The sequence below is a fragment of the Sceloporus undulatus genome, chromosome 6, assembly GCF_019175285.1.
Source record: "Sceloporus undulatus isolate JIND9_A2432 ecotype Alabama chromosome 6, SceUnd_v1.1, whole genome shotgun sequence".
Classification (NCBI taxonomy): Eukaryota; Metazoa; Chordata; class Lepidosauria; order Squamata; family Phrynosomatidae; genus Sceloporus; species Sceloporus undulatus.
The window spans coordinates 92,543,942-92,568,462 of NC_056527.1; the positions used below are offsets into that span (position 1 = coordinate 92,543,942).

Sequence of the window (24,521 nt, forward strand, 5' to 3'; positions counted from 1 at the left end):
CATTTCACTGTTAACCTCTCTGAAGTATTTAATCTTTAAGAGTCAAATTGGTAGATCTTTTTCAGAAGTGTATAGAATCATACTTATTTTTTCGAGCAGGCCTACCCCTGACTCTTGTCCCCAGATTTGCTTTCCTCCCTTCCCCCCTCCTTCGTCAGCACTGTTAGCCGGCACGAGTTTTATTGTTTTATTGCATTGGTTTTAATGTGTTTTTAGTATTATCGTATGTTGTATTATTGTATGTTTTCCTGTTGTACACCTCCCTGATTTCAAGAAGGGCGGTATATAAATAAATAAATAAATTATTGTTGTTGTTGTTGTTGAATTGGAAGAGACCCTAATGGAAATGAGTATTTTCTTTTCTAGGCCGCTGAGCAAGGAAGACCTCCAGAGCATACTAGCAAATTCTATGCTAAGGGTGCACTACAGTATCTTGTCCCAATTCTCACACAGACACTGACCAAGCAGGTAAGCTCTATGTATGTGTGTGCACACACATACAACAGTCTTCAGATGAAGGAGTTCCATGATATGTAGTAATTCCTGTGAGAAGTTGGAGAACAGACCTGGAACATAGTCCAGTTCTGTTGAGAAAGGTAACATTTTAATAAATTGGTATTCCCTATAATTTGCTGTCTTCTACTGTAATTTTTATTGTACAGGGGCTCTGAAATATTTCTGGCAATTTATGACATGAAACTATTCACCTTAATGATAAATAGTGTATCATTCTCACTACTTTTTTGCCACTACTTCGATTCAGTGGAGAAATAAGAGGCATGTCTCAAGATGTTCAAATGGTAGTTGCTTGTTGGTAGAAAAAGGGTCTTTTCAGCTTGTATGTACTTTTAATATCATTAGTACATTTAGAACTTCTGTAATTGTTGTGTCCTTCAGGTTGTTTCCAACTTACGGTAACCCCAAGGTAGACTTACCTTGGCATTTTTTAGCAAGATTTATTTAGTGGCAGTTTGCCTTTACCTTTCTCTGAGACTGAGAGTCTGTGACTTTCCCAAAACCAATGTATGCTCAAAAATTGACCCTAAAATCCAAGGTTGACTTACATATGGGTCAGTACAATAAAAACATCCTTTCCCCACCAAACCCCACATTTAAATCCACTTCCTTTCCAGTCTGATGTTAAATACTTCTTTCACCACCAAACCATGCATTGATCCAGAATGTCTTGTGTCCACTCTGCTTCATTCCCTAAGAGGCAGGCTGTTTAGATGACACTCTGCTGAGGTCAGAGTTAGGAAGTACCACCAACGTCTCCAGAGGCCAGTCCTGTGCTTGCTAACTTTATTGTATCAAACCAGCACACCTGGATATTTTAAAGGTTTAACAGGGTTTGGTTGTTTTATGTGTCATGGGGTCTTTGGTTCAAATAAAGCTTCAACAGCATTTGTACTCCTGAGGCTCAAAACATAGAAATTTTCTGATGAGGGAATGTCTGTTTTTTCTTCCACCAAACCAGAACTGATCTCTGTAGCATGAACTGTTTCAGGATTGAGCCAAGAGGTAATGCAGGGTTGCTGTGCATCATCTTGCTTTCAAAGAAATCCTTTTAATAAATAATAATAATAGTTTATTTATATTTTCTGCCTCCCAGTTGGATCGAGGTGGGATTACAACCTAAAATACATATGTAAAGCAATCAATAAAACACAACAACAATATTAATTTTAGTTAAAAAACCAACTCTGGCAATAATGGATTACAGAACAATCATAGTCGGAGGAGTGGAGCAGTTATCTCTTATATGAGATTAGGTGGGTATGCCCGCCAGAAGACATCTGTCTTAATTACCCTCTTGAAAGCATCCAAGGAGGTAATAAGATGGATTTCTTCCAGGAGGCTATTCCACAATTTTGAGGCAGCAGCTGTGAAAGTTTTTTTGGGAAGTTGTTACTAGTCTAGGTGTTTGTAGTTCCAGTAACTGCTTCCCAGATGTTCTGAGTGTGCAGCACAGATTATATAGGGAGAGGCATTCCTGCAAGTAACTCAGGTCCAAGCCATGTAGGGCTTTAAAGGTAATAACCGACACCTTGTACTGCGCCCAGAAGCTGATCAGCAGCCAGTGAAGAGATTTTAACACAGGTGTTATGTGGTCAAACCTGGAAGAACCAATGACCAATCTGGCTACCATATTTTGGGTCAGTTGAAGCTTCCAAACTTGGCACAAGGGTAGCCCCATGTAGAGCACATTACAGAAATCAAGACAAGAGATTACCAGTGCATGTACCACTGCTTCAATGCCCTTTCGGTCCAGGTAGGGACGTCTGGACCAAAAGGTCCAAGTAGGCTACCATGCTCTAGGGTCTTTGCTGTGAATTTTACTGCACAAGAAATGAGAATCTGTGGTATCAAAAATATTTGTATTTTGCATAAGATAGTAACTGAATAACTACCCATTTATACTGGTAAAACACAGTTCTATGTATGTGTTATCTCCAGGGCTACAGAGTAAAAGGACCCTAATTGTACAGGCTATGTGCAAAGAGAGGCTGACTTGGGTGCTTTCTCCCCATCTTGACCCCACTTAGGATGAGAATGATGATGACGATGACTGGAACCCCTGCAAAGCTGCTGGTGTCTGTCTCATGCTCTTAGCTACCTGTTGTGAAGATGACATTGTCCCTCATGTTCTGCCCTTCATCAAAGAACACATAAAGAATCCTGACTGGCGATACCGAGATGCTGCTGTCATGGCATTTGGGTGTATTTTGGAAGGACCAGAGCCCAACCAGCTCAAACCCCTTGTCATTCAGGTGAGGGAGTGCCCTTTTTATGGAGTGATGGATTTGGTTAGAGTCATATATGAGCTAGCACAGCAAGTAGAAATATTGGACATGTTGCCTTTATTTTTTGTTCGGAAGTGTAAAACTCCAGTTTGTGAAGTAAATATGTTGGTGTGGGATTTGAGAGGGGCAGGAGGTACTAGATGGCTGCATCTCTACTTCTTTCCCAGAAAAGAACCTCATGCCAACTCTACTCATTAGCTACAGAACAAAAAAGACATAGGAGTTTGCTTACCCTTCCCTGCTGGAAGGAACTTCCACTCAACTGTCTGGAGGTTACGCAAGTGAGTGGCAAGCAAATCACAAGTGAGGGAAGATTAACTGACTCCAGTCATCAATCAGATAACAAACTGCTCCCTATCATGCTTCCTTGCCAGAAGAACTATGTTCTTGCTCTCACTTGCAAAATTGCCAGTAGGCTATCCTAGCTTGTGCCACTGGCCAAAAAGGAAAGGCACTGGAAAACAACCACTTTGCTTAAAAGATAGGCTGTATTTTTAAAGTAAAAAAGATCCCCCCCCAAAAAAAAAAGAAGAAGAAGAAGCAGGAATGCATATCTTTACTGTAAATCACTAACTCACTGCTTAGGGTTCCCTCTGTGTCATTCTATGTTTTAATTGTAGATGTTTTACCTTAGAGCATGGGCTTTGCCTCACTTCTCAGAACAACCCTGTGAGTTATATGGGAGAGTGCATGAACTATGCTGACTGCTGGTTCATTTCCAAGCATAATCTGGAATGCAAGTGATTATCTTTAAAACCCCTAAATAACTTGAATCCAAGGATCATTACCTGCATAGCCATCTTGTCCAATTGTTAACATCTGAGCTGGAGGTTTGGCTCTGACTACATCTAGTCCCTTCCTTGAGTGGTCTGTTTTGTCCTTTTACCTATGCCTGTCTTCTGCTTTTTAGCCAAGTCTGTTTTTAGCAAATTTTTAATTTGTCTGGTTAGGTTATTAATTGTTTGATCTTGACTAGTTTTTGTGTGCTGCATTTGTTTCATGTCTTTTTGTTTGGGCATTTAAAAAAAGCTTTTATTGTGGAAGGGTGGGGTATTGCCTTGTGGGTTTCCTTGATTGAGCAAGGATTTGAACTGGAGTTGCTTGCTCTCAGTCTCAGCCTAACCACTATGTAATGTCTTTCAGTATTGCAGTTCAATTCTTGTTGTAGAGGAGTACTACTTCTCAGTGTGGTTTAGAGAGACATAAGAAGAATGCTTCACCATGTGGTGGAACTACCTCAGTACCTTGTGGCCAGAAAACTAATTAAAATACATTGGTTTTAATCTATTGCCTTTAAAATTTATAAAATGTGGAGAAAACATGTTACCTGTAAAGTCTATTAAAAGTGTATTTTTTATTTGCTTGCTTTTCTCTTAGGCTATGCCCACCCTAATAGAGTTAATGAAGGACCCCAGCGTAGTGGTCAGAGACACAACTGCATGGACTGTGGGTCGGATCTGCGAACTTCTCCCTGAAGCAGCTATAAATAATATTTACCTTGCTCCACTGTTGCAGTGTCTAATTGAAGGCTTGAGTGCAGAGCCAAGAGTAGCCTCCAATGTTTGCTGGGTAAGACATGGTCCTTTTTTGTGGCATGCTTTAATGTTTGGTTTTTTAAGGAAAAGTGTGGAAAACGTTATATAGTCGCCGCTTCTTTTTCGCTGGGGAGCCATTCTGGACCCCCTCACAAAAATGGAGTTACACTTACATTCAAACCCCATTGGCTTGAATATAGGCACACATGCGTTCCATTCTTTCCTGCCGTTTGTCCTTCACGTATAAGCAAGGGATGCAAGTCTGAAGACCACAAGAACGGAGGAAGAACTGTAGTTGCATGTTGCAGAGAGATTTTGTTCTCACAATGCTGTTACGATGCATCTTATATGATTGGAATGGGAGAAAATAAGGACAGGTCCAAGGAATTGGAATCAAACATAGGGGGTTGGTGGTCCATAGTAGAAATGATAGCATATAAGCAGATCCATCTTCCTGACATGATGAGCTCTGTCTAAGTTGTTGGCATCTACTGTCTTTCAGGCTTTCTCTAGTTTGGCAGAAGCTGCTTATGAAGCTGCTGATGTGGCTGATGATCAGGAGGAGCCTGCAACATACTGCTTATCTTCATCATTTGAACTAATAGTGCAGAAACTCTTAGAAACAACAGACAGGTAACTGAACCATTTCCCCTTCAGTAGACTCTGAATGGTCATCTTGCTATTGCGAGTTTCTTGTAGTGACATGCTAACAATCTTTCCAAGGTCTTTGCACTGTTCAGATTAAAGCAGCATATTGCAATGTCAATTCAACAGATGTTGGGTTGAACTGTGGGTTATTCCACAGGAAAGCAGAGAAACAACAGAAAAATCTCCATGGGAAGAACTGCATTTGTATTTTCAAATGGATAGGTACAAAGATGTCAGAATCTCAGAAACAAGAAGAGCAGTGCCCTATCCAATTTAGTCAAAGCCAGCATCCATTATATAAAACAGCAAAATATCTAGAATTGCAGATCATCACTTAGGTTTGCTTAATTTGCATTACTTAAATTGTAGAATTTTATTCCCAGTGCCATAGAGTGCAGGTTACTTGGGGACAGAGTTTTTCTCCAGTTTCAAATACATACAGTTCTGAACTGTAGGCATCTTCAGATTTGAGTCATTTAACCATTTTACTACAGAGCTCTTAGTGTGGCATTTAGAAAAGATAGCTGAAATTTGCCAAAGCTCTTAGGGTTTTTGGGAGGGAATTTTTTATGAGAAAATTTTTCTATTTGGCAAGTTCATGTAATTTAAAAATATAAAGGCTTTATTTTCTACAAGCTAAATTATGAGTATATTCTATACTGAAGAGAAATGCAAACTGCTGCAAAACACGGGAATGAGAATGATATTTGGAAATTGTCACCATCTTAACAGCTAGACTAGCAGTGTATTTGGATATATACACTGAGTTTCCCGTATCTGAAACGCTTTGGGTCAGAAGTGGTCTCATTTATTTATTTATTTATTTAGTCATTTTTGCATTTTGAAATAATGTACTTGTATTTGCATATACATACATAATGATACATCTTGGAGAAGGGACCCAAGTCTAAACACAAACATAATTTATGTTTCATGTACACTTTATAGACATAGTCTATAAGTAATTTCAAACATTATTAACAATGTTCTACATGAAACAAAGTTTCTTCATAATGATCTCTGTGAATCACACAAATGGGTTGCCTTCACCTGTGCAGAGACTTCTAGAAATGCTAGGGAGGACTTTTTGGTGGTAGCTCTGCCCACCCTATATACAGTATACCCCTAGTGTTCACATTCTTTTCCCTTAGTTCTTTTTTGTCCGCCGCGCTAGCAGCATCGAAGGAACTGATTCTTTGAATCGCTCTTTGAATTTGAATTTAATGGTCTCTGATTTCAGTTTGGATTTTGGCTTTTGGCTTTTTTTATCACATTTTTATATTGTCATAGAGATTTTGCTCGTATTGATTTGGTTTGACTGTTCTGTATGGTGATTTGGACATTGTTCTCTCTGCAACAGACTGACTTTGGATCAGTAATTTGGCTTCTTAGTCTATGTTGTTGAAATGATGTAAGGAATGTGGCGTGGAAATCCCTTGACAAGAAAAACACACTCATTTCCTCTGCCTGAGCAAGGGGCATAACATGCAGAATGTGCCCACTGTAGGGTCTTCACTCCTCAGGCCAGAAAAAAATTGGCTCTCCCACCTGCAGTCATTGTTATACAAAAGGGTGAAACGTCGACCTGAATCCAAACGTCGATGCTCGAACAAGACCAAGCTGTGACCAAGTCTACCTCTAATCCTTCTAAAAAGGTATCTGTGAAAAGGGAAAGAAAACTGACAAGAAAAGGAAGCATAAATATTCCCCATCCCATCCTCTTCTGAAAAGACAACTGTATCAGATGAGCGACCTGTGGAGAAGCCTGCCTCCCTGGTACTGTCCATCCAGCTGGTTGAGGTCCACGTTGCTTCCATATCTGAGGGAGAATTGGTCGACTCCTCAGTGTGTCGATCCCCTTCTCCTAGGCCCTTGACACCTCTGTTGGCTACTAGATCTCTCTCCCCAAACTTGATTCCTCGGCGTGAATTTGACCCTTGATCCTGTGCTAGCACTGACATTGTCCAACCACTGGTACGGAGCGCTGAACATTTCCAACACTACAGTACTTGCTATTTGACCAAGAGACTGGACTTTCTTACATGCCTGTTGACCTGGACTATCATCTCTAACATTACGTCTACAAGGTGCGTAGAAGTTCCCAAGGCTCTCCTATGGGTTCAGTAATCCTTCAGTCGGTCCCTTTGTCAAAACCCTGATCATCAGCTGCCACATGAACATCAAGCACCATCAATTTCACCACGCTGTGAATCCTTGGCCAACAAACCCCTCCAGCATTCCCATGTTCCCCATGTGCTGTCTCACCCACTTCAGATACCTCCTTGACTCAAATCCGTGCTCGATCACCTTTCAATGTGATAATAATACACACATCTGCCTCTGCAACTGATGGTGTGCACTACTCCTTAGAACAAGTTATCAGAATGGTTAATGCACTAGATTTGGAGGTTGTACGCCACAGTGCTGAACCTCTGGATTCCATCTATGAACAGATTCAGTCCAAGGTTCCTACTCCTGCTTCCATTTGGGCTTCTTCCATTGATGGCCCATATTGCTAAGCATTCCTGGACTGCTCTAGCTACCATCTCTTCCACTTCAAAAAAGAAAAAAATCAACAACTTCTATAGGTTGACTCCTTTGGATTCTTCTTGGCTCGTTGAGCACCTGAGGCCAAATTCGGTCATTGTTAGAGCCTCCCAGTTGAAACCAACCTTTTCTACACCCTCAACACCTATGGATAAGGAGGGCAGGAAACTAGATGATATAGCTTGCAAGTTGTACTTGGCAGCAGCCTTGTCTCGCCAACTACTGGGCTTGCATGGGCGCTTATCAGCAACACCTTTGGGAGGGAATGCTTCCACTTCTCAGTAATCTCCCAGACGACAGCTGTCCTTTGGCCCAAGCTCTACAGATGGAAGCTCACTCTCTTGGAGCCCAACAAATCAACTGTGCCAGTCATTCAGCGGATTGTATCTGGAAGGTCTTGTTGGGTTCGATTGCCCTCCGTCACCATGCCTGGCTTCGAGCATTGGACCCTCCTTATCAGGCCCGATTGAGGATATGCCATTCGATGACTCTGGCCTCTTTAACAAAGAGATGGATGAGAAGTTGAACCACGATCACAATATGAAGACCATTGCCAAGAAATATGGAATGTCTTCATCCTCACCACGTTTTGTTCTGGTTGATGATGGGGCTGGCAATGACCATCCCATACCCAATTGTGTCCTTATAGCCCTATGAAATTGAGGAGACAGAGGTCTTCATCAGTCTTCTTTCTCCTCTGGCAGACACAATACCAGCCAGCCATGGTACCATCAATCTTTGAAGAAGAAGGATGACTTAAGTAAAAAACACCTGTGACTTTTACCTTCTGTGTGCTTCCTTTCCCGACCCATCTTTGGTCATAGGCTTTCTCAGTATCTTGACGTTTGGTCTGCAATAACATCTGATTTGTGGGTGCTTACCATCATTGCTGAAGCCTATGCCCTTGCATTCGAAGAATTAATACCTACAGGAGCCCTACAACACACTCCTCCCTCAGATACCCTAAACAATGAAATGCACACTCTTGTTTTCTAAATGTGTTATTGAACTCTTGCCTAGATCTCTGGTTCGATACTGCCTTTTCCCCAGATGTTTCATTGTTTCCAAGCATGATGGTGGCCTTCAGCCCATTCTGGATTTGTGCCATGTCATTTGATTTGGTATGGTAACTCTCTCTTCTATCCTTCCCCTCTTACAGCCAGGAGATTGGTTCATTACCCTCAGTCTCAAGGATGTCTACTTCCATATCACAATCAGGGAATGCCATTGAAGATTCTTAGCATTCCAAATAGGTTAGAACCTCTATCAGTTCCGAGTTTCACCTTTTGGACTTTCCATGGCTCCATAGCAGTGGTGGCCGACTTCCTCCATCAGCCCGGTATATCTGTCTTTCCATGCCTAGACGACTGGTTTCTTACAGCAGCCTTGAGACAGGTTCTCGTTTGAAACATCTTGCTGGAATCCCTAATTATCAGCGAGTCCAAGTCCCATCTCTCACCATCTCAAGAGATCAGAATCATTAGAGCAATGCTGGATTCAAAATGAGGCTTGGCCTACCTTCCACAAGACAAGTTCAAATCCTTGGTTCAGGTAGTGCAGGCTTGCATCTGTCACAGAAGGATCCTTGCACACTTGGTACTGATCTTGGTTTCTGTCTGTCTTCCACCCTCTGAGAGACTTTCCCTTCAAGTGGCTCATGGTTCCAAGGACTAGCCAGAGTGTTGGCTGCACGCCAACAGCATATGCTTCGGTATGCCCAGTCTGCCTTCGCAGCCGCAGCTCACCTTGACCATCGACACATGTATGGTTGGCTGGAGTGCTCATATGGAGGACCTCACAGTTCAGGGACAGTGGTCCTCAAAGGAAAAAGTGCTTCACATCAGTGCTCTCAAGATGCTAGTACACGGAAATTGTTCCATTGCTGGGATATTCCTTGAGTCGATCTCTTTGTGACCTACCTGAACTGTCCGTGCCCACAGTTTTGTTCAAGGGGCCAAGTTCGAGACTCTCGAGGAGATGCTTTTCTGTTCAAATGGACAGTTCACCTACTGGATGCCTTCCCCTCATTTCCACTCATCACCAGGATTGTGGTGAAGATGAGGCAGGTCAGATCAAAAGCCACCCTGGGTCTTACGTGACCTCTGTGAAAGGGTCGTTCAACCCCCCCCCCAAAAGGGGTAGCAGCCCACAAGTTGAGAACTGCTGTTCTAGCGGAAGCTGGACTCTCCTTTTTTTCTTTAAAGTGTAACCTGGCAGCTATTACCAATTTGGTGGTCAGCCATCCTTCTTTCAAGATCCCTTGATTAAAAACATTCCTTAAAGGATATGTTAATCTCCATCCTCCTGCTTCAGTACCCACCTTGGCTTGGAATCTGGAATTGGTCTTTGCGCAGCTTTCCAAACAGCCCTTCAAACCCATTGCTACAGCTGATCTTAGGCATCCAGGGGTGTATATAGGGTGGGTGGAGCTACTGCCAAAAGTTTTTCCTATCGATTCTAGAAGGTTCTGATAGTCTTGGTGCAAGAAATCCATTCGTGTGGATTCATGGATGACGACTTGAAGAATTACAGTTACAAATAAGCAACCTGTCCTTGTATTCATGGAGCCATCAGAAAGCAAAGGTGCCAATATCTCAACCACCCATGAAAAAAGTTTTGGTTTTTGGAGTATTTTAGAATTCTGGATAAGGGAGATTCAACCTGTAGAGTCTTTAACTCAATGTTAAAAATACTGTTCTCAGGCGTCAGGAAAGGAGACATTCGCCAGGTCCTTTTGACACCTAACATTGGCAGGAGTCAAATGATTCAGAGGAACAGCCTTTAATGACTTCTACTCCAGACTCCTTCCCATTTTTTCCTCATGCATATGCCCGTTCTATCCTTTCCCCTTGAGTTCTATTGAAAAGGGAGTTTTATATTGCTTTTAGTTTTAGGCTTCTGTTAGGTTTCATATCCCACTTTCCTGTGCCTTGATCCTTTTTGTGTAGCACTAGTTTTTTCCCCTTCAATTTCTCCACCCAAGTTACGGCACCACTTGAGGAAGCCTTTATAAAATCCACCAGATCCTCCGGCGATAAGCAAGCCAAAAACCTTCTTTTGCCTCAAGGAAGACTTCTGTGCTGAGAGACTCCAATATGGCCTGTTCCTCCTCAGGGAGTTGCCTCCTCACTCACCTGCACCCTCCCCCTTAGCTTTACTGACTGATCCTTCTCAGGCACTTCCAGAATCATTACTGCAATTAAAGTCATGTATTTGATAACAAATCCTTTAATGGAGCCAGGTGGCACTGTGCTTGACCCTCTGGGCAGCTCATGGGCTTTGCTGCAGCACAGGTAGTCTGTAATGACAGCAATCTACTGGTGGAATCAGTGTGTAGGGGTTAAAAGTTTATGGGTGTAGGGATGATATAATTGAATGAGCTGCTAAACTGCCACAGCAGTTTGAAAAGGGCTAATCCTGATCCTTTGTTCCTACATAGTGCAGCCAAAGGCAACATAATTCAGGTTTTCCAGAGATGATATCCTACGAGACATGTCAGTGAAATTACACCATTCTGAGAAGCCATTTTACATTCAGTGTGGTACCTGGTTGCCATTTTTCAAGACATTTTTGTTGTTGTTGTTGTTGTGTGCTTTGAAATCATTTCCGAAATATGACAACCCTAGGGCAAACCTGTATGGGATTTTCTTGGCAAGACCTAGAAAGAGTTGCTTTTGCCTTCTGAGGCTGAGAGAGTGTGGCTTGCTTAAGGTCACCCAGCTGGTTTCCCTAGCCAAGTGGGGATTTGAAACATGGGTCCAAAACACACTGCAGAAATAATTCAGTTTGAGACTGTTTTAACTGCTTTAAATCAATTCTAGGGAATCTTGGGAATTGTACTTTATTGTGACACCACAGTGCTCTGACAGAGAAGGCTTAACGTTTCACAATACTGCAGATCCCAGAATTCCTTAGCATTAATCCAGAGCAGTTAAAGCAGTCTCAAACTGGATTATTTCTGTAGCGTGTTTTGGACCATTGTCAATCTTTTTGTTGTAACCTGTTCTCTTGCATTTCACTTCTGCAGATTTGTTTCCTTTTTTTGTTCTTATTTGAGCAAAGCTTTTAGTTTCTAAAGCAAGCTTTTTTTTTTCTGTAACTGATTTTTGATACTGCTTTGTTGACCATACTGCTGACCTCTAGGACTTCATGCTGCTTGTGACTTACAATATAGTTCTAGTTGAGTTTTTATTGAGAGTTTTCTTGTAACATTCGCCTCTCCCAAGTGTTGAAGAGAGATTTTGCCTTCTTCCTTTTTAGTTTCCTTTTTGCTTCACTCCTAATTTTTGAGGAGTTTCTTGTGAAGTCACGTGTAACTGCTTAATTTCTTAAGTAAAGTCCAAGTTCATTCTGGTAGGAGGTTTCAGTTTGACTTGTTCTTATAGGTTATCATTGCTATATTTCAAGTTTTTAAGGAGTTTGTAGTTGTGAGTATTTGCTTTTCTCCTTTAGGCCTGATGGACACCAGAATAATCTGAGGAGTGCTGCTTATGAAGCTTTGATGGAGATTGTGAAAAACAGTGCTAAGGACTGTTACCCTGCTGTCCAGAAGACAACTTTAGTAATTATGGAACGACTTCAACAAGTGCTCCAAATGGAGGTTAGCTAAATATAGAAAATTGGTCATGTCTGACATACAGGCCTTGCAACAAATTGTGTTTAATGGTGTAGTGTAAGTGCATGTGTCCATTTTACAGTCATGATTTTTGTGTCCCAGTTACCTACATTTAGTTGTCTCTGTGCACCAACTTCAGATCCATCCTTCTGGATGACAGACATATAAAGTTGAAGTCACACTGTGCAGAACAGTAAATGAGGGAGAATATTTGGATCAATTTCATTGTGGCAGTAGACCTGTCAACACACTCTGCTATTCTTAACCATGATTTCAAGTGTTGGTTAAGGACTCAAAAGCATTAAACATTCCTAATCTCTTTTTGAATGCTAAATAATATTTTCTCTGCAGTCCCATATCCAGAGCACATCTGACAGAATCCAGTTCAATGATCTTCAGTCTTTGCTGTGTGCCACTTTACAGGTAATATAACCTGTTCTTTAACATCAGTGTGCTTTTTGAAGAAATGACAGAAGCACATAGTGAGGAATATTTGTGGGGAATTGATTTGACTTGGCATACTATTTTGGTTTGAATGCAAAATATTTTTCTTTTGAACTTGTGAAATAGAATATTGCCTTTTAAAAACCATAATGTGAAACAGAGCAGTTTCAGTAGCTAAGACTATGAGCAATAAATGGCGTATATGTATCCTTTGCTCTAAGAGGAAATAACCCTATCTAACTTTTCTTTATTATCATAACTTCAGAATGTCCTTCGTAAAGTGCAACACCAAGATGCTTTGCAGATCTCAGATGTGGTGATGGCATCTCTTTTGAGAATGTTTCAGAGTACAGCAGGATCAGGAGGTGTGCAAGAGGATGCCCTCATGGCTGTCAGCACCCTGGTAGAAGGTCAGTATCTTACTCTGTATGGGACTGTAGAGCAAAAGGGTCTTTAACACTATGTAAACCTGAGTTCTGTATAAATGCATTCGTGCCTTCTATGCTCTCCTGTTTATGATGTAATGCTTCAGTTTTGCTGTCTGTTCTATCTTAGTTAAGGGCACTGCTGTGGAAGCTTTGCCCTTCAATATTTAAAAGACGACTTGCACACTTGCTATATTGGCTGGGGCTGATGGGAATTGTAATTGAAAACATCTGGAGGGTTAAATATTCTCTACTCTTACTAAAGAATAAACATTATTTGCATGGAAATAGTATGTAAGTCTGATGAAAGCAGGCATGATATTTTGCCAGTGAAGTGTAAGACAGAACATTGGTAGTGGGATTGGTGCTTGTCCTGCTCTTTTGACGCTAACATTTAACAAGGCTTTACATCACTAGATCATTCTGGCAAGTTTGCCTGCTATGTGTAAAACATAATACTGCACAGTGTATGACTTGGTTCCAGGTCTCCACAGTTTGGAGGCCTTGGTTGCCAGCCAAAACATTTTGGCATTGTCAGTGCTAGCTTTTCACTGAGGCTGGGACTGCAAAGTTTCATTTCTGGCCATGCTGAGTTTTTGAAGAACTTGGAAAAGGAAGATGTTTGGCTGCTTCTGAGGACTTCAAGTCCAGAGGCACGGGAAACAGGAGCTTTCTTCAAAGTCTGGGGAAGCATATATGTAGACAGCATATTTTTGTCATCACATGTGCTGAGCTTCAGGGATGCCTTCAAACTCAAGATCTAAAAAGAGGATCCTATCAGTTGCTGCACATTTGTGGATTTCTGATGATTCCTGAAATGTCTGCGGAAGGGATACTTTTTCCTGAGTGAAGAACAGGAAGGAATGGGCAGCATGATGTTGAAGCTCATTATCCTTCCCATAGGCTGTGCTAAATTAGGCTGATAGGAATTGTGGTCCATCAACAACTGGATGGCCATACATTCATACCCCAATGTTGAAAAAGTAGTACAGTGGACCCTTGTCATTCCAGACACACACAGACCCCGGCATAAGGCGAATAACGCGTATGCTTGAGCCCTATTGAATATAATGGGGCTCGGGTGCAGTGGCGCGTGTGTGCCATTCATTGTATTGCAGCATGGCTTCAGTGTAAGCTGAAAGGTGCGTATAGTGCACCCATGTATGGTGGGGGCACTGTGTAGTATGTGTTTTTATCCTGACTCTTGCAAGACCTGGAAATAAGAAGAACTCTTATCTCTTCCTTTGGAATAGTTGACACGATTACAAAGATTTGCTCCTTCAATAGGTTGATGTCCCAATCTTACTTTCTAATTAAAGTTAATTTTTACCGAGACCATTTGAAGAAGTTTCATCATAGAAGCTGGTCTGTATGTAATGTACATGTATGCACACACTTGTGCAGTCTTGTAAGGAGCAAGAATTTGAAGTGGCATTACACAGTGCTCATGGCAACTAACAGTAACATATAGACAAAATTGAAATTTTTCATTAAAACCAATAATTTAAAAGCCCAAGAATTAAAAAAAAACCTATTAAAGCTCCTCAGAAGAAAGAAAGAAAGGGGGGGGGGGGGGGAAAGAGAGGAGGAAGCAAGGGTACCCACAAATCCAAACCTCATTCAGCATATAGGTAACTAAATGCTAAAGACCAGTTTGGATAAAAATGTTTTCACCTGGTGACAGGAGGAGATTGCAGCCATATTAAAATCCCCCCACCCCAAGACTGTGCTATCTAAGGCCATGGATAGCAATTGCCATGTTTTTCCTCTCCAAAAGACTATGGACAAAATCTCACTGGCAGGAGAAAGCTTGCTTATTGGAGAGGAAATATGTTTTACTTTTCTTTGTATGGGACAATATTTATTTCACCTGTACCTAGGGTTGCCATAATTCTCTACAACCAAGACGTAGGACAAAATGTAGGACATTTAATTCCTCCTGCTCAAGAAGGAGACAAAGAAGAACTTGGAAGAGTTGAGGAAGTGGAGGGAGCCTGCCCCCCCTTCTCTCTCTACTTCCCTGCTGCCTGTACCCCCTTCAGAGTGAGGGAGAAGGGCTCCAGCTGACTGGCCCCCATCCAACCCTCAGCCGAGAGCTTGCCTGCTGCCTGCCTGCTGCTACAGCTGAAGAGGGAAATGTGGGAGGAGAGTGAGAGGCTTCAGGGGGTGGGCTTTTTCAGCTCCTCCATCCTCATTGGCCAAGACCAGAGAAGGAGGAGCTTTCCCAATTAACAGCTGGGAGAAAGCGACTGCAGGCCTGCGGAGGAGCCAGAGGAGAGCTCCAACCTGGGACCTGTAGTAAAAACCGGGCGGGTCATTTTTAGACCCCAAAAACTGTGCAAGTCCGGGTAAAATTGGGATATAGCAACCCTACCTGTACCCCAATCTAATATAGTTCTGACCTACGCTATTCATGAAATATGGGCATGTTTTTGAAGCTGACTTACAGGAAACTGCTTGATTCAGAAGATAATTGTATATGTATTTTTATTTCATACTCTGTCTTCCTATTGCTTGATTTCTTACATATTGAGTGCTAGGTGACGGAGATCTCTCCACATCACTCCCATCCTATGTTTTCTGCTCTCGGTTATCATTCACTAGTGGAGAAATGATGCATCCTGAAATTTGGGCTGCAGTATTTTACTGTCATTTTGGGCACCATATATATTGTAACAGCACATTTGGAAGCTTCTTTTGACAATGCTGTCACTATAGATGAGAGATACTATCCTTCAGTTATGGGAGGTGAAAACTTACTTGAACAAGAATTTGGGGAAACAAATTGGAAACTTAGCTGGATGGTAAAGGAACATCCAGGTTTGAGTCTTGTTCAGCTCAAGACACAGTCTGTGGACTCAAACACGCCTTCCCTGTCCCACTGTGTTTTGAAGCTGATTGTGGTTAGTGTGTTAAAGTCTGGTCTAGCATTTATTGCTAACCATACTAACTGCCTAACCAATTTGCATCTCCTTCTAAGCACAGTTGCAAGTTATGATTTGGCATTAGTTATGGGCAATAAAAATGTTGTACAGACAAAATATTAAGCATAATTAGCTCTAAAATGCAAACAGAGACTACCTGCATGGGCCAGGAGAGAAGCACATGAGCCTGTAGGATGCTCCCAATTTCCTCACAGAGTTTAAAAGACTGGCTACTGAACTTGATGCCAACAAAGAGCATCAACATGACTGTTCATTCTCCATCTGTAAAGGAAAAGACTATAGTTCACTTAAGAATCAACTATTTCCATATAGATCCATTTTGTGGAAAAGCACTCTAAATGCTTAGTTGTTTTAGGACAAAAGAGAAGCTGGCTTGCTTCCAAGCAGCATTTTAAAAAAATCATATTCCTTAATGCAGAATTCTCTACATTGCTTTATTTCTGTATAAATCCAGCAAAATTGATTTGTTGGCTGCATCTGCACTGAAGAAATAATCTAGTTTGACAAACCTTAACTGCCATGGCTCAGTGCTATGGAACTCTGGCAACTGTAGTTCTGTGTGATAATTAACCCGCCTCTGTTAGAGAGCTGTGATGATACAACAAACTACAGATTGCTGGATTCCATGGCACTGAGCCATTGCAGTTAAAGTGGTATCAAACTGGATTATTTTTACAGTGCAGATGCAGTTGTGGTAGGGTAAATGAACATAATTTCTCTATAGTGGCATGTAGGCTTCCCTGGTCTTATATGTCAAAACCCCCAGTGCTAGGGGTGTTGAACTCTTAACCTTAGTTGATTGATGCCTGTTTCTCCTCTTCCATTCTGCATAGTGCTTGGAGGAGAGTTTCTCAAGTACATGGATGCCTTCAAACCTTTCTTGAGCATTGGGTTGAAGAACTATGCTGAATACCAGGTGAGGGCCTTTTTATTGCCTTGTAAAATGTTTGGATCTCAATTTATGTGCTCTCTAACTTGAAATGTTTTAATAGCTCTGAGCGTTGAAATCTGTATTCCATTAGTTGAGTGATAGTGGAGGTGGGCAGCTGTTGAAGGAAGAGTTTTCACCTCTACCATGAGCTATCCTGAAAATCTCCTATTGTCTGAAAATGTCCAGGAGCAATGAATCTTGGTCAGGCCCCACCTGGAATACTGTGTCCAGTTCTGGGCACCACAATTAAAAAAGGACATTGAGAAACTGGAGCGTGTCCAAAGGAGGGCGACTAAAATGGTGAAAGGTCTGGAAACCATGCCCTATGAGGAACGACTTAGGGAGCTGGGGATGTTTAGCCTGGAGAAGAGAAGGTTAAGAGGTGATATGATAGCCCTGTTTAAATATTTGAAGGGATGTCATATTGATGAGGGAGCAAGCTTGTTTTCTGCTGCTCCAGAGACTAGGGCCCGGAGCAGTGGATGCAAGCTCCAGGAAAAGAGATTCCACCTCAACATTAGGAGGAACTTCCTGACAGTAAGGGCTGTTCAACAGTGGAACAAACTCCCTCGGAGTGTAGTGGCGTCTCCTTCCTTAGAGGTCTTCAAACAGAGGCTGGATGGTCATCTGTCGGGGATGCTTTGATTGTGATTTCCTGCATGGCAGGGGGTTGGACTGGATGGCCCTTGCAGTGTATGATTCTATGTGCAATACTTTATCAATGTTATGGAGCAGAAGAGGGCAAAACGGAACCATGGGTTCACATGCAGCCCCCTAAAGCTTTTCTTGGGGCCTTCAAACTTTTCAGGGATCCCAGAAAAATGAGGTAAATTGCTTGTTCTGGAAAATTTTCACAGTAGAGGACTTCCACTTATAATAAGCATTAGAAAAAACATAAGACTGAACATAAAGTGCTTTTTTTAAATACAAATTGGTTATGTGGCCACTTTCCACATCATTCCCAAGGACCACTTTCCATTTGGGCCCCCATCCCACCTACTGGCACATCAGGAGCTCCCATTAGAATAAATAGGAGGAGTTTTTCCTGATGCAAACTGCTGCAGGCATTTTTGTGAATGGGTGTGTTTGTCTCCTTTTCCTGCTACATGTTACTCTCTACTAAATGGTTAACAAAAGCTATGAGTCCACAAAGCACGTCACCGTTGTGCCATTGCTGGCTTTATTGAGCGTTTTAATAGGACATGGATGTAATAATCAGTTCTGGAGGGGGGTGAAAAGTGACTCATGGCTTGGGTGGGTGTATAACTCAGTGCCTTTTTCTTTACAGGTCTGTTTGGCTGCAGTGGGCCTAGTGGGTGACTTGTGCCGGGCTCTGCAGTCCAACATCCTCCCTTTTTGTGATGAGGTTATGCAGCTGCTCTTAGAAAACTTGGGGGTGAGTGCTGCTTCAAAGTGAACCGTTTGAACAAGCTGAAGGGCAGAGAGGAACTAGAAATGAGAGAAAAATTCCACATGTAACATTGGAATTGATGGGAAATTCCTAATGTTGGAAGCACAACAGGGTAAACATTTAGTTGCTATGGTGGCTGGGGTTTTGGCAAAGGAAGGGGAGCAAAGGAACAAAAGAACACTTTGTCAAAGCTGTAATTTCTTACATTGGGTGAGTTCTCTTTGAACTGCACCCATGTGCACATAACGTTTTGTTCTTCTCAAGCCTTTTTGTAGCTTTTATTGAAAATGTGCTGAGGGGTTTTATGTAACTCAGAAGTCAAAGCTGTTCAGTTTGTTCACGAGTGTTGGATGGATAGTGCATTTCCTGGAAACTTTGTCATCATTTTGCCCAAACCAAGAAGTAACACTTGTACTGTCATTAAGACCAAAGAAGGGGAAGTTGTTGTTTTTTCCTCCCTGAAATTATATTCAACTTGAAAAGTTAAGATAAACTTTATGTGGCTGAATTAAAAATGCAGTTTCTGTCAGCCCATTTTTAAAAATATGTATTTTTGCCTGTTGAGCACAAGAAAACTTGAGCTAGCTGTGCCTTCATGGTGAATGGTAAAAAGCAAACCTACAGTAGTTCCCAATGTAATAAATGGAGAGCATTGGATTTGGACTGAGGAAAACTGGGTTCAAATTTTTCTCAGTCAAGGAGCTCATTCAGTGACTTTGAGCCCACCTTTTACCCTGCAATCTAGGACAACAACCCTGTGTATTTTTACTAGAGACTGACTCTCTCTGTGAATCATTAAGATTTGCTTTGTAAGATGTTACATAGTGTAACTGCTGTGAGTAATACAGGGTTTTTTTCCTTCACAGAATGAAAATGTGCATCGGTCTGTGAAACCCCAGATTCTTTCTGTGTTTGGAGACATTGCTCTTGCAATTGGAGGTGAATTTAAGAAATACTTAGAGGTTGTACTGAATACCCTACAGCAAGCTTCTCAAGCTCAAGTTGATAAGGTAAGACTTGGAAACCTGGGCTGTTGAGTAGACTTGCTGCACTAGGATCGTATTCCCAAACTAACTCATACTTATGTTTGGCCTTAGTCGGATTATGACATGGTGGACTACCTGAATGAACTTCGAGAAGGCTGTTTAGAAGCATACACAGGCATCATTCAAGGACTGAAAGGAGATCAAGAGAATGTGCATCGTGAGTGTTTTCTAGATTCCACTAGCAGCTAAGCTCAGGATCACTTTCCATTTGTTAGATGTTGCCCTTGAGTAAGGGTAAAGGTATTGAAGTCAAGCCTCTGCATGTTTGTGCCTTTATCTCTTGGATTTACAATGAGTTATTGTGTTTTCTGCTGTTTCTGTTAATAGCATGTCAGATATTCGACTGTTGAGAGCAGATTTAAACCAGGGTTGGGGAATAGTGGTGATTTTGGGGTTACTCCTTGTCCTACTCCAGAATAAGATATTTTTTCTTAATGTTACTCCTACCCATATTATACTCCTCAATAAAAACAATTAAAAATGGTGTTTGCAATTACAATATAATAACAGGAATAAGTAATATTTTGTTACTCCTGATTCCTACTCCTACGCCTGTAAAAACCTTTTACTCCTTACTCTTACTCCCCAGCCCTGATTTAAACATACCGTATAAACTCGACTATAAGACGGCCCTGTGTATAAGGTTTGGGAGACAAAAGTATGGATTTTGATATGACCCATGGATAAGTCGAGGGTAAAACTTAGGGTCATGCAACAAAGGATCTAAATGATGAAGCAAAGGAGAATGATGCCAAAGAATCTACAAAATTCTGGCAGGCGTAGCTGTTTGTGCTCACCCTAAAGGCTGGATGGATGAGAGAGTAAAGGGGCACATTACGTTCTTCCCTTTCACCAGGGGATGGTTCCCTTTTCTATAAGCCAAAGTACAGTATTTACATTGAGCCGTGGATAAGTTGACCCAGGTTTTTTGGGTCAAGTTTTTGACTAAGATTTTTAGACTTATACATGAGTATATACAGTAAGTAGTTTTAGTCTGCAGTTACCAAATGGCCTTTGAACCAATTTCTTTCTACCTGTATTGTTAAAGCAGTGCTACTCAAAAGTGGTGGTCTCTGGACTGTTAGTAGTCTCCAAATAATTGGCTGCCTGTCCCTAGTGAATTTCCAAGAAAAAAATAATCATTTGTAGCCTATGTCTGCCTACAAATATGGTGCCAATTCCTGACACATTTGGGTGAAGTGAGGAGATAATTGCTGGTCATCCACATCAGGTAGCACTGTTTTAAAGCAGAATTATTTGCATTTCTTAACACAAGAATTCCCAGAGGGAAGAGGTTTGGAGATCATCTCACCCTGTGCATTGTTGTTTCCACTCCTTCATGATTGTGCTTTGTCACCACTGATGGCTCTGGCTACAATACATTTACCCAAAAGCAATTTTCGAGAGAAGAAAAGCTGCTAAACATTTACCTTGCAGAGCCTTGAGCACATGTCTATGAATGGTAGCCCTCTAAAATGATGAATTTATAATATCATAAACATATACTTCAGGGACAGAGCGATATCAACCACAAGGGAGATGTGAAGACAGTGACAGGAGAAATAGAAGCTTTGTAGGCCTCATCTGGACCTATGTATAGTAGTGGATGGGTTTTTTTATATCACTAGTCAGGAAATGGCCATGCAGCCAGTTTTCTAAACTGAATTTTGCTTCCTTTTCAGCTGATGTGATGCTGGTGCAGCCCAGAGTAGAATTCATCTTGTCTTTCATTGACCATATTGCTGCAGATGAAGATCATACTGATGGGGTTGTAGCCTGTGCGGCTGGGCTTATAGGGTAATTGATAGACTTCCTTGTGTTTGGAGAGTGGGTGGAGCATAAAAATATCACAGTGAAGGTCAAGCCTCCTGTAAATTCTTACCTCCTATAATGGCAAGATGATGTATTTAACAGTAGCTTCCCTCATCTACAAATAAGAGCATTTTACAAGACATTGGCTTATATTTTATGTGGCCCACCATAGAGAGACATCGAGATTTATGTGAGAGGTTAAGAGCACACAATAACTTGCAATTGCAATTGAGCAATTAATGGCATATACCTAGCTGCTCTCGACCTTCTTTTGCAAAGACAGTTTTTAGCATTCATTAGATGATCCTCAAACAGGTTTCCTCCATGATGCTTCAGTGATGGAGGGTTTGTGTTGTGATTTGTTAATACCAAGCCTCATAGATACCGGTCTTAAACTGTAATCCAAAACAAAACTACTGATAGATCAAACATCATAAATTGTACTGTGAAACCCTGTTTTAATAGAGCAGTAAATCTCCACTAATAGCATTCTGAATTCTGAAGGGGAGCTTCTCCAGTGTCCTTGTGCAAACTTCTAGAAGAGAGTTCATTCCATACTCTAGGGACAAAAATAAAAGGGCCAGTCAGGGCTTTGAGAAACTGGACTCTCCCTTTGACATGGGTTCTGGAAGCTAGATAAGTTCATGCAGGAAGAAATATTTTGGTATATTGTATTAAATATATGGTGTATTTTATTAAATATTAAGGTGCAAGAGCCTTAAAAAGTCAAAATGAACATCTTTTAATTTAAAATCGAATGGTAACTAAGCTTCCAAAACGGTATTGAAGTTAATTCATTCCAGCTTGTGCCTTTCCAATCTGAGAGACAGGAAGCTGTAAACCTCATACCCAGAGATCATTAATTAAAGCCGCTCTGAGAGCCTTTAGGGCTAAAGGGCGGGGTATAAATACCATCCATCCATCCATAAATAAATAAATAAGGTTGGAGATGAAGCTTCCATGAAGTTAGCTCTCTGTCATCTTTGTTTCCTATAGGGATTTGTGCACGGCATTTGGGAAAGATGTCCTCAAATTGGTAGAAGCTAGGCCCATGATACATGAATTGCTAACTGAAGGAAGGAAGTCAAAGACGAACAAAACAAAAACTCTTGCTACCTGGGCCACTAAAGAGTTGAGAAAACTGAAGAATCAAGCTTGGTAAGGAGGGTTCTTTTTATCTTCCTGAAAATGGCTGAATTTCTGTGCTGCTTGCATTAAATGCTCAGAAAATCAATATTAGGCTGAAAACTTTAGGTAGAGGTTGGTTTTGGTGCTGCTGTTCCATGGTTCTTGTGTAACTGCCTCTGGTACTGGAGAGAGATAGACATAGATATATATTGCCATCTTCTATGAATTTTCCTGTCCCGTTTTTCAGCTCTCACAGGTTGTGGCCAATACTCTTAGCAAAGCCCACAACTTAACTGTCCTGGAAGTCATCAAAATAAATTACAGAATGTAAGGAGTCTACTAGTCCTAAGCACATAACAGTGCCCTTTAAGTATGTACTTGGTGAAACCTGGTACACTGTAGTACAGCATAGTGTATAAGTAGCATGCCTTTCGTTGAAGCTTGGCATGTATGGCCTGAGCAAGTTTCAAACAATCTTGTGTGGAACTCTGGAGTTCCTTAGAATGTAATTAGAGGTTAATCAATCAGATTATCCTGCTGTTTGAGATATTAATGAAATACCTTGTGTTTGTTGCTAACAGGCCTGGAACTGTGTCTCCACTCCTTATTTTGCCTTGTTCCCTCACTATTTTCCTTAATTTGCAGATCTGTTACCATTGGGATGACACCTGAGACCCCCACTGGAAATCTCCAATCTATTGAGGAAAAAAACCCAACCCGGAAGTGAGGAGTGTGCACGGATGCTGAGTGTTTGGGAATGAGAGGATGAGTGAGTGAGAGGCTTAAAACACACCACGGTGAAAATCCAGCCACGGCAAACGGCAGCAGCGCTGTTAATGGAGCTAATCACTGACTTGCGTAGCAACAAAACCTTGTCATCGCTTGCCTCCAGGAAGTGGGAAAAGATTGATTTCCATACTTCAATGCAGTCTCTTCTGACAAGAGACAAGGACTAACTTCTGTGTCTTTTGGCCAGTGAGGAGGGAGATGAATTAGTCTGGGAGAGAGGAAAACTAGCTTCAGGTTCAATTGGAGTGCTCATATAATAAGGTCTGGCTTTCGTTGCTGGAGGGAGAGGAGGATGTGGGATCCCCAGCCCACCTCAGTCACCTTTTGGGGAGGGAGGGGAGTTTTGGGCCGCACAACGCTGTCAGTGCACGAGAGAAACGGGAAGGGTGAAGGATTTTCTTTCAGGAGTGAGTGTGTGTGAATGAAGCGGTATCTACATTCTCAACTTTTAAGTCATTGCAGTTAATCTTTCCCAAAAGAAATACTGAAGAGATTAGCAGTTGCATTTCATAAAACAAGTTCAGTCTACTTGAAGCAGCAGAAGAGTAAGAAAGTTTGGGGGGAGGGGGGGAAGAGAAGTCACTTTGCATAAGGCTTCTTTAGGGAATCGCTGGTGGGATGTTTAAAGCTCCCGTCGTGACACTTTTTTCACGATCTTGTTTCATTAAAAAGCGCCTTTCCTTCCTGAATTTTGTTCAACTGTGAATGTAGAAATCAGGGGGGGGGGGGGGGGGGGGGGGGGAGGGGTATCCAGAAAAAACTCTCGCGTGTTATTAGAGAGATTAGGTTCCACTTTCTCCAAATGGGATGTGAGGCTTTGAAAATAAAACAGCTCTGCTCTGAATTGGCAACAAAACAAAGCCCCTCTCTTGGCGTGAACAAAGTAGCCCGAACCACACACAACTGTGCCAAAGAGTTTAAAAGGAAACTAAGTCCAAACAAGGAAAAAAAAAAACTTCAGGAAAATATTTTGGATTGCAAAATGAGGTTGAAATTCAAATGTTCAAACAAAGCAAAAAGATAAAAGTACGATTTGGAAACTGCTTGGCCTATTTGTTCTCTTTATTTGATTCTGATACGGTATTAATCTTGCTGCATTTCAAAAAGGAAAAAAAATTATATAAATATATATATATATATACTGACTTGAGCTTACACAGGATGGCACTTGTAAAAGGTTATATTTTTCCACTGCAGTTGAAGATTAATAAAATGGTGTCAAACATTCCCCCCAGTACTACTTTTTTCTATTGGTCTTTTCAGTAAACAGGAAATTCATTTTTCCTTTTTTACAAAAGAAAAAAAAAAGATAGCAGTTGGATGATCAGCTGTGTGTTAGGATCTACAGTGTACCTGTTAATATTGCATATAGTTCACAATTTTAAAACAATCCTTAAGGATGGGAAGAGGCAGTAGTTCTGTAGCTGTTCGGGATTCTTAA

At 41.4% G+C, this 24,521-nt stretch overlaps 1 protein-coding gene across 1 annotated transcript in view; it reads left to right on the plus strand.

Annotated features, from left to right (window-relative positions):
- KPNB1 (karyopherin subunit beta 1) overlaps positions 1-24,123 on the plus strand; it is a 40,759-nt gene extending 16,636 nt beyond the window's left edge. Inside the window, exons 9-22 of the mRNA XM_042474922.1 lie at positions 367-468; positions 2,547-2,771; positions 4,182-4,373; positions 4,842-4,972; positions 11,987-12,134; positions 12,501-12,572; positions 12,859-13,003; positions 16,797-16,879; positions 18,183-18,290; positions 19,172-19,315; positions 19,403-19,508; positions 21,034-21,148; positions 22,160-22,321; positions 22,937-24,123. Coding sequence (XP_042330856.1) covers positions 367-468; positions 2,547-2,771; positions 4,182-4,373; positions 4,842-4,972; positions 11,987-12,134; positions 12,501-12,572; positions 12,859-13,003; positions 16,797-16,879; positions 18,183-18,290; positions 19,172-19,315; positions 19,403-19,508; positions 21,034-21,148; positions 22,160-22,321; position 22,937 — 1,734 coding nt within the window. The 3' untranslated portion in view covers positions 22,938-24,123. The remainder of the gene's footprint in view (positions 1-366; positions 469-2,546; positions 2,772-4,181; positions 4,374-4,841; positions 4,973-11,986; positions 12,135-12,500; positions 12,573-12,858; positions 13,004-16,796; positions 16,880-18,182; positions 18,291-19,171; positions 19,316-19,402; positions 19,509-21,033; positions 21,149-22,159; positions 22,322-22,936) is intronic.
- The last annotated feature ends 398 nt before the right edge of the window (positions 24,124-24,521 follow it).